The 20,200-nt window shown below is 39.4% G+C and overlaps 1 protein-coding gene across 2 annotated transcripts in view; it reads right to left on the reverse strand.

Annotated features, from left to right (window-relative positions):
- Positions 1-20,200, reverse strand: part of FBXL17 (F-box and leucine rich repeat protein 17) — a 470,181-nt gene that overhangs the window by 13,174 nt on the left and 436,807 nt on the right. For both annotated transcript variants that reach the window (XM_007192078.2, XM_057540929.1), the window contains one exon: positions 9,482-9,624. In XM_007192078.2, coding sequence (XP_007192140.2) covers positions 9,482-9,624 — 143 coding nt within the window. The remainder of the gene's footprint in view (positions 1-9,481; positions 9,625-20,200) is intronic.

The following is a 20,200-nucleotide window of genomic DNA, read 5'->3' on the forward strand; positions in this document are numbered from 1 at the left end:
GGTTTCCTGTTAACACTAGCATTGCTTCTGTTCACTTGAATTAGCATGGTGAGAAAGCTGCAAAGAACCTGGGAGGATGGAGATCACAGAAACACCTGCAGTATTAAGTGAGAACCAGGGCTCACCAACCAGAAGCCTCTAATTAGAAATTAGCGTGACAGAAGTCCGAAAACTAGACTGTCAGAAAAATTAGTGACATTTTCATTCCCTGTTTTACCAAGTGATCCTTCACCCAGAAGGATGTTTCAAGCCAATTGGAAGCTCCAGGTACACAGTATTCCATAGGACGTTCTGAGGCCACAAACCCATGGAACTGACCCATCGTGCAAGTCTGTACATTTTTGGTATAGATGTGCATGTGCAGTGCAGGTTAGAACCAAAATTGACATGTGTGGGACACCAGGATGGAGAAAGCCACTTGGGGAGTCTTGGTGGCGCTCTAAATGATTCAGTAAAAGACTATTTGAGAAAACCTGGGTCCTAATAAGATAATTAACATTGTCACTAAGTGAGCGGTAAGTGTAATGTATTTATGGAACACATCTGCGTGTTTCTAAATTAAACTTGCAAAGTTAAGCTGAAAAACACAATTGAGGGAGAAAACTCTCAGAACCAAAAATTATGTTTTCTTTTGTGCGTAATGGCTTTCTTGATTTCCGTTTTTATATTCTTACATAAAGCCTAGGATGGTGGTAATTACCCGTGGACACCTGACAGAAAAGAAACCTTTCTAAAATTGAGTTCCCATCAGGTAGAATTTATGGATTTGACCTGTTTCCTAAAACAAGTTTATTAGCAGTAAAAATTTATTCTGTATAAAAGTGATAAATCCATAAATTAAGAAACCTGAAAATAAGTGATATTTTTGGCTTTCAGAAGAGAGACTCTACATAAATCAGAGCATTTCAGGGTTAGGCTCTGAAGGATGCTGAGTCCCGTCACACAGCAGATGTCTGAACTCTGTCCTTGACTGACCTGAACCCTCGAGGCTGCACTCAGAATCCCCCAGCTCCAGGAAACTGGTATTAAATCCAAGGTGTCATCTTTCTTATTGATTTCCCTCTGTCTAGATACTTTTTGTTACCTATCAAATTATTCAGAGGCAGTGGGATCTAATGGTTTTCAAACTTGCTTTTGGCTGTAACAATACTTCTGCACACCAAAGTAATAAATAAGTAAACAAACCAAATAAATAACTGGATAAAGCAATAAAAGTGGGGTTGCTCTGGCTGAGGTTAGGTGCAAGGACCAGGCACTGTGGCCTCTTAGCCACTCTGTCATTCCTAGAGGCTCTGAGGAACCTCCTCGGAACCTTGGGGCCACACAGAATGCAGATGAGAAACAATCCCCAATCCATCTATCCATCACCCAACACATATTTGTTTAGCATCTGTTATGCACCAGCCACTGTGGTAGGGCCTGGCAATAGAACATAGACTAGAAGCCCATGGATCTTATAATCTAAGGAGGAGGGGAGTCATGGGGATGAGAATGTAAGAATTCACCACCATTGCAAGTAAGAGCTAATATTCACCGCTTACTTCACGTAAGGAATTTTACACATATTAACTCACTTAATCCTCTCAATAGCCTAGGAGATAGCTGCTATTTTTATTTCCACTTTACAGATGAGGGAACAGAGGCACAGAGAAGCAGTATGGGAGGTGGAGATAGAAAAGCCAGGAGTGTGGCGACACTGGAGACAAGAGAAAAGCATCCTCACTAGGGAGGGAGTGGTTACCACGTGGATGCAGCTGCTCAGAGACGGAGCAAGTTGTGGTCAGAGAAATGCAAACTGGATTTGGTGACACAGAAGTCACTGGTGACCTTGCAGAACAGAAAGAGACTGCATGGAGTGGTGAAAGGTAAGGACAACTGTTCATAGTCAATCCTTTTCAGGAACTGAACGGTCGAGTGCCAGAAAGATAAAACTGTAGATAGAGGACCATAGCGGAAAGCCAGGTGGGACCAAAGTGAAGTTCTTCATGCAGAAGAAACAGAATCGCGGGTGCCGTTTTGAAAATTAACTTGCAGTCTGATAGCACGGTAACTGCCCATTTACTCGTCTGTCTTCCCCAGCAGGCTGCAGGCTCCATGGGGTAGGAACTCTATCTCGTTCACTGTTTTTTCTGACCTGTCTCCTATTACAGTTACTGGAACACAGTAAGGAGCTCAGTAGATATTTCTTGAATAAATGGATAAAATATATAATAAAAATTGGACGCTGGGGAAGGAAGCTTAGGTTTATCTCTTGAAAAACGACTTGCCAAACAAAGTTTTCACTAGACCCAGCACGGCAGGCCCCGGTAACGTGCTGCTGAGCGGCTGGGCCTCGGGGGCGGGCGGCCCGTTCCCTTCCCCGGAGCCAGAGTCCCCCAGTCTCCTGAGCCTCAGCAGGCCGTCCTTGTTTCTACTTTGTGAAGTCAGGTGCTTCGGAGTTCTGGGATCTAATCTGAGCTCCATTAAGAAACTGCTGTTACCTTTTCTGTTCCTAAATTAGAAAAATAATATGATCCTGCAACCTAATTCTTTCTTATAATTACTTAAGCCAAATCAAAGTTCCAAGGAGATTATTTACTGCAAAGCAATGATGTTCCAGGGCGCCTTCAGGCAAAGTCCAACGTAACATTCTATTCACCCCACAGCATTCAGGGAGCAGTAGGCCCCTCCTGCCTCCTTTTTTAAAAAAACAAAAACAATTTCACTATACATCCATCCCGTAACAGAAGTGGGCAAAACATAAGCAACTACTTGCACACTCCCTTAAAAGGTTCCAGGGAGATGCCGTTTTTCTTGAAGAAACAAACAAGCCTGGAACTGACTGGCGGTCAGACTTGCCGAGTCTTACTCTTACTTACTCTCTCTGTTCACAGAGCCCTGCTGGTCTCTAGGTTTCTTCTTCCTCTATAAGTTTGACTGTAATTTAATGGGTCCTGACTATTAAAAAAAAAAAAAAAGGATCGTATTTTTTTTTTTTTAAGAATTGCTGTCCAAGTCTCAGGGGCCTAGTTTTTCTTTGTAAGATCTTAGCGTGTGAATTTATATTCATGGCTAGCATATATGAACTAGGCAGTTCATATCATGGTTAAGTATCAGATAGGATTCCAGAGCAGCCATGTATACATGAATAAATAATAATGATAGTAATTATAATAGTTGACATTTACTGAGTGCTTACAGAGTACATGACATTAGGCTAAGTGCTTTATTACAATATCTCATATAATCTCATAACAACCCCCTGGAGTAAATATTACCCCCATTTTTCAGATGGTAACACAGGCTTTTAGAGATTAAGTTGTCCAAAGTCCCACAGATAGTAAAGTGAAGGATGTAGAATTTGAAAACCTAGCGGTTTGACACTAGTGCTCACCAATTTAACCTCTGTCATAAAGCTCCACACCAGTGTCTCTTGCTTTATTACTTAAATACAGGAAAGGCCTTTCAGTTACCACTTCGTAGAAGTTTAGGTGAGGAGGGCTGGAAGAAGAAGTGACGGGAACTTGGCTAAAATGAGGGTGAGAGATAACCTCTGAATTTCAGCTGATGTGTTTTTCCCTGTTTCAATTACGAGCAATAATCAGGAGAGGGTTGTAAAAATGTGTTTTAAAGTATTCCTGTGCGGAAATCACTGGAAGAAACTGTTTTATCAGCAAAAGGAACAAGATGCTGATACTTCAAGCGAAGGACTTAAGTGCAGATTTTAGAGCCCCAGCCATACTCTCTCCCCGTTTTTCATCTCCCTTTTCTCTTGGAGCGCATGGCATTGCGGGCTGTTCGGGTAATGGTTATGTCTCCCACAATCTATAGGACTGCACGATCTGATACAGTCAGATCACTTCTGTCTTATTAGGGGAGGACGTTTTGTTTTGTTTTTTTCACTTTATTTTCTTTGATTAAGGCATACTTTGCAATATTCAATTTTGGCCATGGGCAATCTGGAAACAGCTGTGGATACATTGTGGGGAGAGGGGAGTCCCTGAAGGTACGCACTTTGTTTCATGGCTGAATTGCTACCCAAACAGTCCTGGACACAGTGCCCCACAAATTATTTTTCCCTTAAACTGACTTTTCCAGTTAGTTGTGTATATTAGTTACAGAGTCCTATATTATTTTCCCCATAGGGCTTTCCTGCTCATGATTCCTAAGCAAGCTGATAAAAACTCCATTTTCCCCACAGAAATCTTTACGTTGTTGAGGCTTTCTCTTACCATAATTACTTCCTGAAAAATGCAGTGGTCAATTCTTCCTGAATATTTTTACATTAAAATGGGCACATAAAACTTGGCCCTTGAGATTTTAAGGTTGCAAAGCAGATTCCTGGCTTTAAAGAGCCGACTGGCTGCTATTACTTGCTTTCTGTATTGACTTCTCATTGATTTGATTCAATCTCTCTACCATTTCAATGAGGAACTCTGTGCGAAAACAAGGATTTCTCATGACCTGAAGAAATCTTTTCTTATGAAAAAAAATCATCTGTTTCATTCCTCCACTAAGTACTTCAGGAATTAGGCCAGGTGAGGAGAAAGGTCTTGGCAGTGGCAGTTTGATGAGAAATGAATTAATTTGATTATTTCCATGGTGTGGATCAATAATAGCCTCCACAGAGGCCCCTGGCCTGAAGGCAGCTGGATAATCAATAGGATCACATAGAGGTGCTCTCCTCCCCCAGCAGCCTCTCTGATCTTTTCTGGGTGGACTCTTCACGCCTGTGTAATTCTAATTTATGTCAACTAGAAATCAAAGAAATTCCAAGAGGCTTTGGTCATAGGACATTGGGGTGGACCTTTCAAAATCTATTTATGTCTCTTCCTTAAGTAATGTGTCCCCCCCGCCCCCCCCACCACCACCATGGCCCTCCTGGTGCCTCTACAGGCCAAGGAGAGGTAGCTTCCCAGCAGAAGGGCTGCTATCTGCTCTGGGCAAAGGCAGAGGAACGCAGTTAGGTAAATCGAGGTACCCTTTCTCCTTCCTACTGACAACTCCGCAGAAACATAAGAACGAATAAGCATTTTAAGCAAAATGCTTTGCCAAGAGTGGCTCCCTCAATAACGCTCTTTAATGATACCCCAGACGCTGGCATTTTCAAATCAAATGAACAGTGTATAAAATTAGTTCTGCATGAAGTTAAAAAAAAAAAGTAGAAAGTGAAAGGGAGCTTTTAAAAGCTCTAGCACTTCTTCATCCAACTGCTTTTCACAAGGGTTTGGCATTTGAGAATTGTTACATTTATGATGCTATTTGCTGCTCATAATTCAGGCCCTCTGTCTCCAAACGTCTGTATTAACACTCGCTGCAGAGGTTTCCACCGTGACATTTTATCACTGAGGTTTCCCAAACCAGCCAGGCTGCCTCTGGTGAGGTCTGGTTTCTCAGCCAATACCATGCCACTGGGCTCCCTCCCTTTTCCTTGACCTTGTTACCCCAAACATTTTTCATTAACCTTGAACACTGCATTTCCATTTGCCCTACAGCTTTCCCAGGAATTTTTTTTCTTTTTGTCCTTTTTAGTTTTGTTCTCCATCCAAACTGCCATGTAAGAAGTGAGAGAAATATCATATTAGTAGAAGAAACAGATCTGTATAGAATCTAGAATTCACTGAAGTTGTGAGAATGATTTCTATGACCAAAGCCACTGACTGTCTGTAACTGTGGGAAGCAGAAAAAACAGACTGCTCTTATTAGACAGTCCCGTTGGTTATACAAGTAGTTTTAACTAAATCACCAAATAAATGCGTGCTATGTTGATATGTGATTTCGGGTCAACTCTAATTCCCAAGGTCAAGTAAGCCTTTGAACAGTCTTTAAGAATATAAGTTCACCCCAATTCATCAAAGCCGTCTCACACAGCGTTTTCTTCTCTGGGTTCTTACAATGCACTAAAGTTTAGGAGATTAAGTGGCGTCGGCTTCAAAACCGAAAGTAATGCCTCTAACGTGCTTATCCATCCAGCAATTGGAAAAGCCACTCAAACAGGGGCTTCTTAATGCGCTTCCTAATTTTACAAGTGCGCGGGGAACACTGCATTTGTCTAACTGCTGGAGGACTCCTTCCTAGGAGTCACCAATGTTGCAGCCAAATTTACTGCTGTTTAGCTTAGGCACTGACTGATAATCTAAATACATGTTGCTTTCATCTGCAAAGAATACATTGAATGTTTCTTATCTGTTCTTTGTCTACCTAATGAAAGAGGGAGAAAAAGAAACAGAGGAAAACCACTTTTTTTCCTACAACAAATACTATGCATTTTGTTATTGAATTCTTCAGAAGCTCAAGTGAGGAAAAAAGCAGACGTTTGGTATAGCTTCCAAATCAAATACAAGTGGCCCCAAATGAAAGAAAATATAATTAGCCTTCAATATTTCTGAGAACCCCAGAATTGCAGGACACGAACCCTGGGACACACAGATATCACAAACCCCATCTCTCTCCAGTGCAGGGATCCCACTGGCAACATGCCTGACAAGGGGGCTAGTTGTGGAAACCAGTGAGGTCTCTTGCCCCCTCCTTTAGCTCCAGTTGGTGTGCAGAGAGGGGAAAGAGAACTCAAAAGAACAAGTTTTTAGTGGTTAGCAGATTAGGTTAAGGTACAGGGAGAAGAGTAATAGGTCAAAATTAATTTTATTCTTTAATTCTTTGTTGGCACAGATGATCACGTTGAGATAGACAGTGGCTCTCTGTCTCTGTATCCTAATCATAATTTCACTGTTTCCTGTTTCTGTTCTTCTATTCTTTCTCCATTATTTTTCTTATCCTAGCCACTAGACCACCAGGAAGCCACATCTCCATTATTCTCCTTAATACTTTCTTTTTGTTTCCTTACTTATTTGAATTGTTTTATCTTCAACTCACCCTTGTCTCCCACTGCAAATCTTTCTTCAGCCTTATGCCTGGATCAGTAAGTTGATTCCAAATACACTGTCCCACAGAGGCATTAGTTTTCCTTCTTAAAGTGTGTTGAAAATGTAATTATTGATATATTTATGTAGAAAATAATAATCTTAAATTTAAGTGAGAAAAAAGTGAAAGGGCAACATCTTCTTTAATCTGAGTTAATTTCTTTCTTCTTTTTTAAAATTTCCTTTCAAAATGGCAGGCAATACAGTTTTTTTCTCATTTGGAAATTCAAATATCAAAACACAGGTTAATATAATGATGATGATAAGAATAATCATTAACACTGAGCATTTTATATATAACAAGCTTTACTCTAAGGGCTTGATATATGTTCACTCATTTAAATGCTCGTAGCATTTCCACGATTATCATCCTCACAGTAAATGACGAAACAGAGAGGTTAAATAACTGCCCAAGATGACACAACCAAGTGCAGAGCCCAGATCTGAACCTGAACTCTGGCTCCAGAGTCCATGTCCTCAGCTACTAACTTCTTTTCTTTGCTACTCGTATCTTCCTTTGAATCTTGATAACTTTAAAATCTGGAGACGGACAGGGTAATACAAATGTCAAAGACAGAATAGCTACTCACGCTAGATTTCCAACCAACTAAATCAACCCGCAGGCTTTTAAGTGCAAGGCTTTACGTGCACTGTGTGTGTGGTTTGGAAACTTCTTCCGTCCTCACAGAACTTCCCGTGTTTGGCCCTGAGCTGCCTTAAGTCTGAGGATGCCAGACGGCAGGGCTGGGCCATGCTGCAGCAGGCTGTGGTCAGACGGCTGGGTGTGAGAGCCAGCGGGCTCTCAGAGCTGCAGGTTGGTTGGAGAAAGGATTCAGAGGCCACCTGAGGAAAGGGCTAAAACCCTCAGGCATATCGCTCATCAGAACCGCCTTCTGATCCCATTTTGGACTAATTTGCATTTAGGTAGAAAAGGATCCATTGCCTAACTGAAAATTGGCAAAATGCTGGTCAGCAAATATGTCTGGAATACTCTCCTGCACTAACTGGGACACAAATTTCTACAATTCATCTCTGAAGGTGAAGCTGATCTCAACAAATCTAAAGAGTATGGACTAGAAACATGGTGACTTCTGAGAATGGTTGTGGCTACAAAGATACATTTTGAATGCGTACATTTTGGCATCCTTGCTTAGGTAGTTCTCATGCAGCAATTCCTTCTGGCGAAGCTGAGAAGCTCTGCTGTCACTGTTTAGTGTTTCTAGAACACTCTGCCTACTGTGGACCCTTTTATCTGTTTTAAAAGAAGTCATTTTAAAGTGACAGGGTTAGTAGCAGTGTTAGGTTAGTTAGTAGTGAAATCTGAGGGAGACTTGCAACCCCTGGGTCTCCGCTGTTGCTTAGTAACAAAGTCAGTCAGCTTTCTAGGCTGGGCTTAGAATATATAATAAAATCTCTCTAAACATAACTAACTGGCAAAAGGCCTAGTATAAGTTGGGATTGTATGGCATATGGAGAAAAGAACTAGGTCAATTCACAAAAATGACAAAACTCTTGGGCCATTCTTCTTATTTGCCCCCAGATTTGCTACATTTAGAAAATGCATGTCCTTTGAGAGGCATACATATTTAGTTTCACTCTCATTTGCTGGATTTGCTAGATTTGTCCCTAATCACCAATTGTAAAAGTAGCACACATGTGTAAATCATTACGTGATGCCAGCACTTTCAGAGCAAGTATCTGAGGTGGGTCTTTTCCAAGGAAGCATCCCCTTGCCTGGAGATAGCCCCCAGGGTGTGTGCCACAGGCACTGGACACAGACTTGAAGATCTGGGGTAAAGTCTTGGATGAGTGGCCTTGGGCCAGTGCCTGGTCTTTCTGAGCCTCTATTCTCTCCCCTTCACAGTACAAATGATTACTTCCTAGACTTGTTAGAGGGGAAAACATAAAAGTGACAAAGGGGAAGGCACCTCTCTAATGCCTGGTTATCAATTCAGGTTTTGATCATCTTTATTAAATGCAGCACAATTTCTCAAACTCACGCTCACATCTCTGGCCAGCTCCACTGAGCTTCCGTGGGGCCTCTGGGACCGTTTCTCATCATGTGTGAGAAGTGGCGCCTGAAACGTGGAGACAGGTAAATTCCCACATAACATTCCCTCACTGGCCCTTTCTTGCCCCCAGATGGCCAGAATACGTAGATGTTGAGCACTGAAATCGCACACTTCAGATTGCGACGAAACAATTTGGCACTGTGCTTTCCATCTTACTGTTGTAGGAAACTTGGAACCCAGAACAAAATTTTACTGTCAGACCGTGCACATTGCAGCGTGCCATGCACACATTTTTAATTGTGGTCCATAGACTTATGGACAGGAAGCCAAAATCTAAGCTGAGCGTGTGTATGACTGTTTTCTCTTTCTATGCATAAGCACGAAATTCATTTTTAAACAGAGAAATTCAAAAATCATCTCAGATAAGTTTAGAAAACCGGGCAACTTACAATGTAATGGTATATGCACGTGTGTGTATACAAACATATATATAGGGAGAGAGGAAGAATATAATATCAAGCTATTAACTACAGTGATATGCAGAAAAGAAACTTGATAGGCAACTCTTACTTTATCGCATCTCATCAGCCCCAAATATCTCAGAGACTTGCTGCTCTGTGCAATCAGGGTGGCTCCTTGGTCTGTAATTTCTTTACACCATCCAACATCCACAGTCTCTATTGTCATGCTGTATCGCCCAATGGCTATCAGTGCTGCAGGGAGGGACAAAGGGGAAGAAAGCAAGCATAAACGTTAGCAGGGTAAGGGATCTCTATCTCATTATGACTATTTCTCTCATTTCCTCACTAAATTTGTTCCTGAAATGTTGTGTGTAAATGAACGTTTTGTAAACGAAATTCAATTTAAAATGCTTTAGGAAAGCTTGCCCTACGACAAACCCTTTCACAAAGTGAATAATCATTCCATAATTTCCCTTTCATTGGAACACAACATTTTATCAGTTTTACTCATTACAAGGTTACCTGTACTTCCAAACATTCATATCTGCAGCAGGCATAAGTTAAAATGAATTACAGATATAACGTTACAGAAAACCCTAAGCAGTAAATTTTACCCAAGATAACTTTAATAATTTTTAAAAAGAAAAACCCATGTAAACACCATTTTGAGGTGTGTTATACTGCATATGAATTTCTTTACCAATTGGCATTTTTTTTCCATCTGTTCATGATCTGTAAAATGTAAGAGTATATAATATTTTTCACGTTAGTCCTTCTTGGGACCGCTAGGAATTAAACGTACATTATACATACAGTTGAATTTAATTGGTGCTATACTAGAGCACAATAAAGGGAATGCATTTGTTATGGGGAATTTCCTCACCATATCAAAAGTCTTCCTTCTATTAACATATGAAATGAAGCCTGTCATCTGAACATTACGACAGTATCTCTAGTCTTCTTGACTGTTTAGCACTGTACCACTACTGACGTGCAGATGCTTAGCCCATAATCTATGATGTGTACTACTTATCACTGCAAAGCTCCATAACCCATCTCCCTGTCAGAGCAACCAGTCGGTGAATTTGGCTTTTTGCTACAGACTTCTGATTAAATAGACGTGCACACTTCTACCTTTGCAGCACAGGAAAACAGATTTCAATACCTCCAGCCAGAAAAAGTTTACGGTGCATTGGTTTGTAAATGAAAACCCTGAAAACAATGCCAAAAATGTTAAAAAGGAATAATAAATTGTTTGCTAATTATTTCCTCATTCTAAGATAGGATGAGTTGATTTCTGTGACATTAAAAGCGGATGATATTTTCCAATTGATTAGATTGATAAGAGCAGAGTGAATTACTCATGTAAATAAATATTAACTCTTTTTTCACTTTAATTTGTTTTATACAGCAGGTTCTTATTAGTTATCTATTTTATACATATCAGTGTATATATGTCAATCCCAATCTCCCAATTCATCCCACCACCACCACCCCGCCTCCACCCCTGCTTTCCCCCATTGGTGTCCATACGTTTGTTCTCTACATCTGTGTCTCTATTTCTGCCTTGCAAGCCGGTTCCTTTGTACCATTTTTCTGGATTCCACATGTATGCGTTAATATATGATATTTGTTTTTCTCTTTCTGACTTACTTATTTATAGCTCGCAGAAAAAAAACACTTGGCAAAATCTCTTTGCTAATTACCTAAGTAATTTTTTTTAAACTAGAAAACTCATGCCCATGCATTCAAGTGTCAAAGCACTCCTAAGTAGCCAGATACTTAAAGTTTATAAAAACAATAATCATGATCCCAGTGTTTTCCAGTGAAAATGCTATAAAGGAAGAAAAAAAATTCCTGGAAGTTCCTCATGTTATCATTTGGTTGATGTTCTCATCTGTGCACATGCTATTTTGGCATTTAGTTTTCCAAGGAGGTGGGGCGGGGCAGGGGAAATCTGCAAAGGTTTGCTGAATGGTCTGAGTGATATTTTCGTGTAGTATAAGCAATATCCCAGGTTAATCCCATCGGTGTTCCTGACCTAAGAAAACTATTGTTATCTCTGATATAGTCATAAATTTCATTGGTTATGATATCCTGAGGATCTTGTATGATAGAAGAAGTAGAAGGTGCAAAAAGAAATTCCTTTCAATACAAAGTGCTCAAACTGTGATTTCAAAAGATGGAGCACAAGATACAGGATGACCCCACATTAGCGGAGAGCATGTTTTTACTGAGGTTTGAGACCAGAATGTGAAAGCCCTGCACTATCCAGAAAATATTAAATCAAGTGATCTGCGGAGTTTCCACAGGCTGCTTGATAAGCAAATGAAGAGTTAATAGCTACTAATTCCAGATGCTAAAATCACTAGTGTTTGGTATTTTCCTTTTTTTTTTTCTTTCTTGTCCAAATTAAACAGTAAATAAGACAACTGAAGATAAATCACGGTATTCAGTTTTTGTTTTGCCATAGTTCTATTTACTGAAGTTAGAATTAAATTTTATTTTTCCTTAACTCATTCATTTACTCAACAAACACCTCACGAGCACTCACGCTAGAGCATTTTTCTCCAATACTTATGGACTATCCATGTGCTAGGCATTGGGCTAATTTTAGGTGCATTATCTCATTTAATCCTCACAGCAACCTTACAAAGTCTTATCGTTAGTTCCATTTTAAAGATCAGGAAACTGAGTCACAGAATGATGGAACACCTTTCCCAGTATCACAAGATAGTAAGTGGGGAGTAGATAGTAAGCTGAGAGCCGGCTCTCAGTCCTGGCTGCACATCAGATCTACTAGTTCAGAATCATGGGCCCAGGCACCTGGCAATTCCAACATGCTGCGCTGCCAGCGTATGGAACTGTGGTGTGACACACCTGGCCTGTGCTCGGTCATAGGGACAGAAAGGTTCACAGAGCTCTGAGGTCAGTTCAGTGGGGATGGGGGCGGGGGGAGGGAGGGCTGGGTGGAAATGAGGAACAACCAAGTAAACAGTCACAACACAATGTTCATCCCCCATCTCTTCCCATCCCTAACTTCTCACTTTTCAGATCTCGAGTCAAAGGTCAGCTTCTCAGAACCCATCGCCCTGTCATTTTCTGATATTAGGAAAAGTTACTATTTATTTGTTCAGTTATGTACTTTTTTTGCAGCTCACTTCTCCCATTAGAATGACGGATTTCCTATTCACTGCTGTATCCCCAGCATCTAGCATACACCTGGTACAGAGTCAGATCTTAAAAATATTAGTTGAACACGCCAATGACTCTAAGGTGGTTAGCTCTATTACAGAGGCACGCCAAGGGGCATGCGAGCCCCTCACTCTTCAGGGGAGGAGAGCGATCACGGGAGCCCTCATGGAAGAGTTCAGCTAGGTCTTGAGGGATGAGTAAGGATTCTCCAGAAAAACAAAGGCGTGAGGGCTACTATGTCGGGCTAAGGAAATAGCACATGTAAGGGCAGAGAGATGGGAAAGGACTGGGGAGCTGCAGGTCATTCTGTGTGGCTGAATGCGGCTGAAATAAAAACAAGTACAAGGAAGTGGCAGATTTACTCCAGAAATATTCATTCCATGATTAGTAGCATTGGAGTTGGCATAAGACATACATGGAGTAGCAAAAATAAGCAGAGTCCTTGATGTCATGAAGCCCGTATTCTAGAAGGAGAGAGAGATGTGAAGTGGACACAGAAGTATATATAATTCTAAATTGTAACAAGTGCTTTGAAGGAAATGGAATGATCACTGTAAGAATGACACTTCGACGGCACCAGGAAGAGTCTTCCCGGTGAAGTTACTTTTTTTTTTTTTTTTTTTTGAAGTTACTTTTAATCCCTCCAACAGCACTGCAAAAACAATACCCATGGTAGAGGTAAGAAAACTAAGGTTAAATACCTCACCAAGGCCCCATGCCTATTAAGTGGCAAAACTAGGGTGCAAACGGAGATAGTTTGGCTCCAAAGCCAGGGCTCATTCTTTCACAGCAGCAGCATCCAGGGTGGTAGAGAAGCCTGTGTATGTTCAGAATGTATTTCCCTTTACCTCCATTCAAAATTTAAACACTACTGCTCATAGGTAGCCAAGTATTTACCCTGCGACTATAAAACAGGATCCAAGAGTATCTTTAAATCCCGAAATATATACTGAGTAATTTACCTCTCTGTGAATATACCCTACCTTTGGATATATTTTTTTTAATGTTTTTCATGAGCTAGCTGCGGTAGAGTCTCAAATTCATTTCCGGCCTCACTACTTAGTAGATGTTGACCTCAGGATGACATTTAACTTTCCTGAGTCTCAGCTTCTTCACCTGTACAATAGGGATGGTGACTATATGTCCTGTCTACTTCACAGGGTTGGTCTGAGGTTCAAATGAGATAATACATGTAAGGGACTTTGCACTACATAAATGTACTACATAAGTAAAATATCGATGTATTCGATATTTTCCCACGCCATTCTACAGTGGTGCAGTTGATTTAAAATGAAAAGACTTGAAAGAGTTTTGAAAAATAAGAAGCTCTGGGCAAATGAGACCATTATATAAATACGTAGTCATTATGTCACTGCTAGAGTTCTTGAATTGCCTGCTCTCCATTGGTGATCATGAACTTACAGACTGCACCTGGGATGATAGGGCTGTAAACGGAATGTATGATTACTATCTTCACTAGGGGCTGTTGACACATTATAATGGTATTTATTAAGCCTTGAAAAGGGTTAAATTATGCAAGACTAATTCCTTATCCCAATGCAATTTTAATGCACTTTTTAATGTGCTAAGTGTAACTAATAAAGTTAAATTTTAAAAAGTTACACAAATTCAAAGCTGTAATTCAGAAACATATGATGATCAAGGATATACATTAACTCACTAAAAGGTGTTTCCATAGGCATACAGAGTGACTGAAAGACACGAGCATATACGTAGTTAATTTTGACGAAGAAACTCCATTTCTAGGGATCTAACCTGAAAATATACTTCTAATTATACAAAATTACACATATACAAGTTTATTCATTAAAGCGTTGACTGTAATTGCAAAATAATGGAAACAGCCCCTAATGCCCATACATAGGAGACTAGTTAAATAAACTATGCTACATCCTCACAGTTGAACACTATGCAGCTTTAAAAAAAATTAATGGGGGAAGATCACTAGGAACTTCCAAATCATTCAGTGAAAAAACTAAAGTGCAAAAAAGAGTTTACATGATGTGCTACCACCATCCAAAAGACAATGCAATTAAAAAAACAAACAAAAACAAAAACATGAATCCTCTCACTTGTGAAAAAAGAATATGGGAAAGACACACCGGAAACTACAGAGACTGACTATAGGGGGTTGGTGGGAAAGGGGAGAAAAGAAGGGGGCATGGAATGTGGAGGTGAGGGTGGGGGAGTGAGGGGGACAAACACTTCTTAGACTATCTCTTTGGCTATAGCTTTGACTCTCTGAGCCATAGTAATGCTTTACATACTTCCCAAAATAAAAAATTAAAACCAGCCAGGATGGGGAACCCGAAGTGCAATACCAACAGTAACAAATGAACCTAACTGTGTTACAAATGAACAACATGGCCCCAACAAATAATATAACCATATCAAAGGGGATGGGAATTAAGAATTAAGTGGCTTTGGAAAACATGATTTTGACTGGATATTGTAAAGTGAAAACCAAAAAGAGCTGTCAGCAAATACTGCACTCTAGTTAGGAAATCTATTTCTCACAGGGGTGTGAGTTAGCAATTCAGTAACTACTTTACGCATAATCTAGGATTATAAATAATGAGAGCCAGTCTTTCCACGGTTAGGGAAAGAAGTTACAAATAAGAAAAGGCGGGAGGCTTATAATGAACCTTGTGATATTGAACTGGAATCAGAGATATTAGAACGAACTCATGGTATTTTATACACACATTACAGATAAATACATGTAGAAATAACTAATAAATATGATGTATGTGCATGCATGCATGGCTTAGTATACATACATACATTTCCTAGCTCTTGCTGCTGAGAGGAACTAGGAGCAAGGATACCCCAGTAGCAATGATCTACTAGCACTCAGATCTTGGTTTTTAAGTATCATTCTCCAATAAAGTGAATAAAAGGGATCAGGGCTTCTTAGAAAAATGGTTGATTCCAGAACTGGGGCCGGGAAAATAGACGATGATTCTGGGATATCTTGTGATCGTAGAAAAAAAGAAGTGCTTAAAAAAGAGTGAGGGTACATCAAAAAGACAGAGGATCCAATCAGAAAGAGCTGTCAATGGCCACAGCTGGAACAATTTGAGCAGCAAAATAAATAATGATAGTACTGGATTATAATTCAGAAAACTGAATAAGCATTCACAGATTCACACTGATATAAATAAATAAATAGCCAAGGAAGGGCACCTTACAGAAGAATTCCAATTAATAAATGTATAAGGAATGAGGGAAATAAAAAAAAAGTTATCAGGCAAAGACTAGAGTAATAATTATTGCAGGCAAGATCCACCAATAGGTGCTAAAATCAGTGAGTGAAAGTTTGAGGTGAAACAGAATATTGGCATAGTGCCAAAGATATTTATCAACTATCGAAAATTGTAACTTTATAGTGGAGAGACCCAGCAGACACCACCTTACCCAAATGATCAAGGTTAATATCACCAGTAATAACATAGAGATATAATGTATCGCCTGATCACTTCTGCAGTATTCTCACCAAAATGAATAATTTCAATCTACTCATAAGAAAACATCACACAAACCCAAAGTGAGAAACATTCTATAAATAATTCACCAGTACTCATCAAAAGGGTCAAGATAATGGAGTATATAAGAAAAGAATGAGGAACTGTTACAGATTTGAGGAGACATGACAACTAAATACAATGCGGGATCCTGGATTGAATCCTGGACCAGACAAGGAAATTAGGGAAAAACCTGGTGAAATTCAAGTAAGATTTGTAGCTTAGTTAATCTTATTGTTCCAAGTTAATTTCCTAGTTTGACAATTGTACTGTGGTTATATGTCGTCAACATGAGAGGCAGCTGGATGAAGAGTATATGTGAACTCTCTACTATTTTTGCAACTTTTCTGTAATTCTAAAATTGTTTCAAAGCAAAGAGAAAAAAACATGGATAAGTTAATAAGAGATACCAAGTGAATGAACTAAGTAGAGGACTAAAATTTTCTAAGCGAAAGCAGGTATTATTTTTACACTGTAAGATCTGATATATAAATGTTAGGACTAAAAATACATTTTTTCCTCATAAGAGAAAGATTAGTCATATGAGTGCACTAACAAGTGACCTGCATGTGCCATTCTGTCCCTTCCAGTTCTATCATCTGCTGTAGATCTATGTACCTGTAATAAAATCAGAAGAAATGCCCTGGTGCATGAAAGAATCAGGGTTAAAATTTAACAGTAGGATTAACATCTTTCATGTAATACTTGGATAAAAGCCATTTGCAAAGAAATTTCTTGGCACGGATACAGAGAGATAAATATGAAAAGTGCTCTTCTTTGTGGAAGCCACAGAAGCCCCCAAAACAGAGGCACGGTGCTTTCAGAGATACTTGTTGTTGCGTCATGGTCCCTGTGAAGCCTCCTTCTACCCCGCAGGGACTACGGCAGCGGCTCCTAACCCTGGCAGTTCAGGAGAATCACAGGTGCCTAAAAAAAGTACAGATGCCCGAGTCCCACCCCTGGAGATTCTGCTTCAGGAGAAGCTATAAAAGCTCCTGTGATCCCAATGTGAAGTCAAGGCTGAGAACCACTGGAACAGAGTAACCTACAACTCCAGCAAAGTCAGTCAACTAAAAACAAAAGAACTCATTTTTAAGGATATAAATAACTTATGTGTTCTGATATTTTAAAACAACTTTGCCTCCCAAACAGTTATGACTTCTTGTACATAATCCAATGCTTTTAATCCCTTTATTTCTAATTTATAGCCTTAATTCCACTTTTAAACATTATTCTGTTCCTCCCATTAGTATGCAGCAAACCCAACAGTGACTACACCCTATATTTTTCCAAGTGGTCCTTTTTTGTAAATATTTTTCTTTATTTCACTGCACTTACTTGTATTTCTAATGCTGCACATATCAGAGTTTGTTTCATATTAGAATTATTTATCAACATGCCCGTCTTCCCCAAGACTGTAAAATCTTTGAAGCAGTGAACATGGAGAGTGTTTTCCTAGGACCCCTGAATCTCTGAAAATCAAGTGTCACTCACTTTTTATAGTTTTAATATATTTTTTGGAAGTACAACATACATGTAGAAAATTGCACAAATCCTCAAGGTACAACTTGATGAATTTTGACAAAGTTAACATAGCTGTGTAACAGTATCTGGACTGAGAAACAGAGCATGACCAGCACCCTTAAAGCACCCTCATCCCCGACTCCAGTCACTACTATTGCCCGGAAAGGATAACCACTATCTTGACTTCCCATCACACAGATTAGTATTCTTGTTTTTGAACTTCATACAAATAGTCAAACACCCAACACACTTGTTTCTGGTCTTTTAGCTGTCCATCACGTTAATGAGATTCATCTACATTGCTATGTGTACTGGTGGTTCGTTCATTCTCAATGCTGAAAAGTATTCCTTCCTACTCTAGATGGACATTTGGGCTGTTTCCACTTTTTGGCTATGAACATTAGCACACATGTCTTTGTGTGAATATATGTTCTCACTTCATTTAGGTAAATACCTAAGAGTGGGATTTCTGGGTCATATGGTTAAGTTTATGCTTAACTTCCTAAGAAACCGCCAAAATGTTTTCCAAAGTGGCTATACAATCTTACATTCCCACCAGCAGCATATGAAAGTTCCAGTGACTCCACATCCTTGCCAATACTTGGTAATGTCTGTCTCTTTGATTACAGCCACTCTAGTAGGTATGAAGTGGTGCCTGATTGGGGGTTTTAATTTTCATTTCCCTAAGCACTAATGATTTTGTGCATCTTTTCACGGTGTCATACATTTTTAAAAAAATCCTAGCTTAGTGCCTCTATCCTTGCAAGTACTCAGTAGATATCTATTAAATTAAATTGATGAAGAGGAAAAGCACATAGATAATTTTTCTATTATTAGATTATAGCAGAGAACTAGCTTTCTAGACAACAGATAATTTTCTATGTAATTTGAAGGAAACTACCAGTAAAATAAACTTAGTCTATCCTCTGGAGACATGAAAAGTCTTGAAGTTTCTTAAAATAAGAAAGTAAACTCAGGGAAAAAAATAAGGTTATAGATAACATTCCAAATGCTCATTTACTTCTGGAAATTCCAAAGACTGTGGAGTATGCTTTACTTAGGAACTCTAAATCTCTAAAAATCAAGTGGAAAATAAATCTGTATGAAAATTGTCCAAAAATGGTGGATAACAGAGTGGAAACACTGAATAGTGCTAGAATTTTCAAGATGCCGCACATAGGGCATTTATTTTACATAACTCTGCTTACTGAGTTCAGAATAGCAACATCGAGTATTGTCTGACTTACAAAGGGAGCAAGCTGGCTGTGGCCCTTGACCTTACTGGGAAGAGGCTCTCCTGCCCTATATATCCTGAAACAGAAATGCAAGCACTATTTATAGGCTGTGTCTGCTTTCCTTCCTATGAGATAAACAAGTTGGTGGAAAAGTAAAAGTTCAAGTGAAGGAATTTTTAAAATAAAGGTCTTTTGATACATTAGGAGCAAGGATAAGTATTTTTCCTGCTTTATCCCTTCTTGATTATTTTTATTTTAATGCAGAAAGATACAAATCTGATTAAGTAGAAACTATTTCTGAATATGTGACATCCAAAAATGTAATGAACAAGGGGTGCATTTAGAACTAACCTTCATTTAACAGGAATCTGATCCACTACTCTGGTTTTCAGTAGTGCTGTATTTGGTGGTAACCAACCCTTTGAGTGGAATGTTAGGTTCCCCTGACAATCTCCTTATTAAATTTTAGAATTTGAGATGAGGAAGAAAAAAAACCTGACCACTCTAACATTAGCTGAGAACCTAAAGTCCCTGGTTCAATGATTCTTTTTTATTCCAGCCTGCATAAATACATACATTACTTATCAAAGAATTATGCGTCCTTTTCAAAATCCTAACATTATATTAGATTTCCTCACTTTATGAGAAGTGAATTCTGGGCTTAAATATGTTGGTTCATAGATATGGAAAAGTACATTAGTGTCTCTGTCATCTATCTGCCTTGGCCACCTTTCTGAACTGAATTTTCCACACCACCTTAAAGACAGGGCATCAATTTCAAGCAGGCGTCAGATACAAACATCTATCTGCCCCAGTGTGCAGAAAAGTAGGATGCGATTTCAGCGACTACCACTTAAGAAATACCAAGGTTAGTGACAACATATGTGTTGTCGAGCTGCCCAGTAAACATTATAAAAGTATCTTGATATTGAAGGGAGGGAAACCAAAGGAAGAAAGGACATGTGGGGATGTCAGCCGAGTGAATATATTATCTCTTCTTTCTTTCAACAAATACTAATTGAGCACCTACTATGCACTAGGAAATGTTTTAGGAGCTGGGGATAAAGAGATCAAATCCCTGCCCTCGTGGAGCTCATATTATGATTACAAATAAATAATACTATATAATATTTTGGATGGTAATAATGCTTTGAAGAAAAATAAAGCAAGAACCAGAGGTAGGAGTGCTCTAATTTTAATTAGGATGGAAGGAGAAGGCCTCACAGAGAAAATAACGTTTGAACAAAGATCTGAAGGGGAGGGGATCAAGCCATACAGGTATCTGAGGGAAAAGCATTCTGTGCAGAGAAAACCTAGTGCCAAGTCCGT

The sequence above is a fragment of the Balaenoptera acutorostrata genome, chromosome 2, assembly GCF_949987535.1.
Source record: "Balaenoptera acutorostrata chromosome 2, mBalAcu1.1, whole genome shotgun sequence".
In the NCBI taxonomy this organism is placed as follows: Eukaryota; Metazoa; Chordata; class Mammalia; order Artiodactyla; family Balaenopteridae; genus Balaenoptera; species Balaenoptera acutorostrata.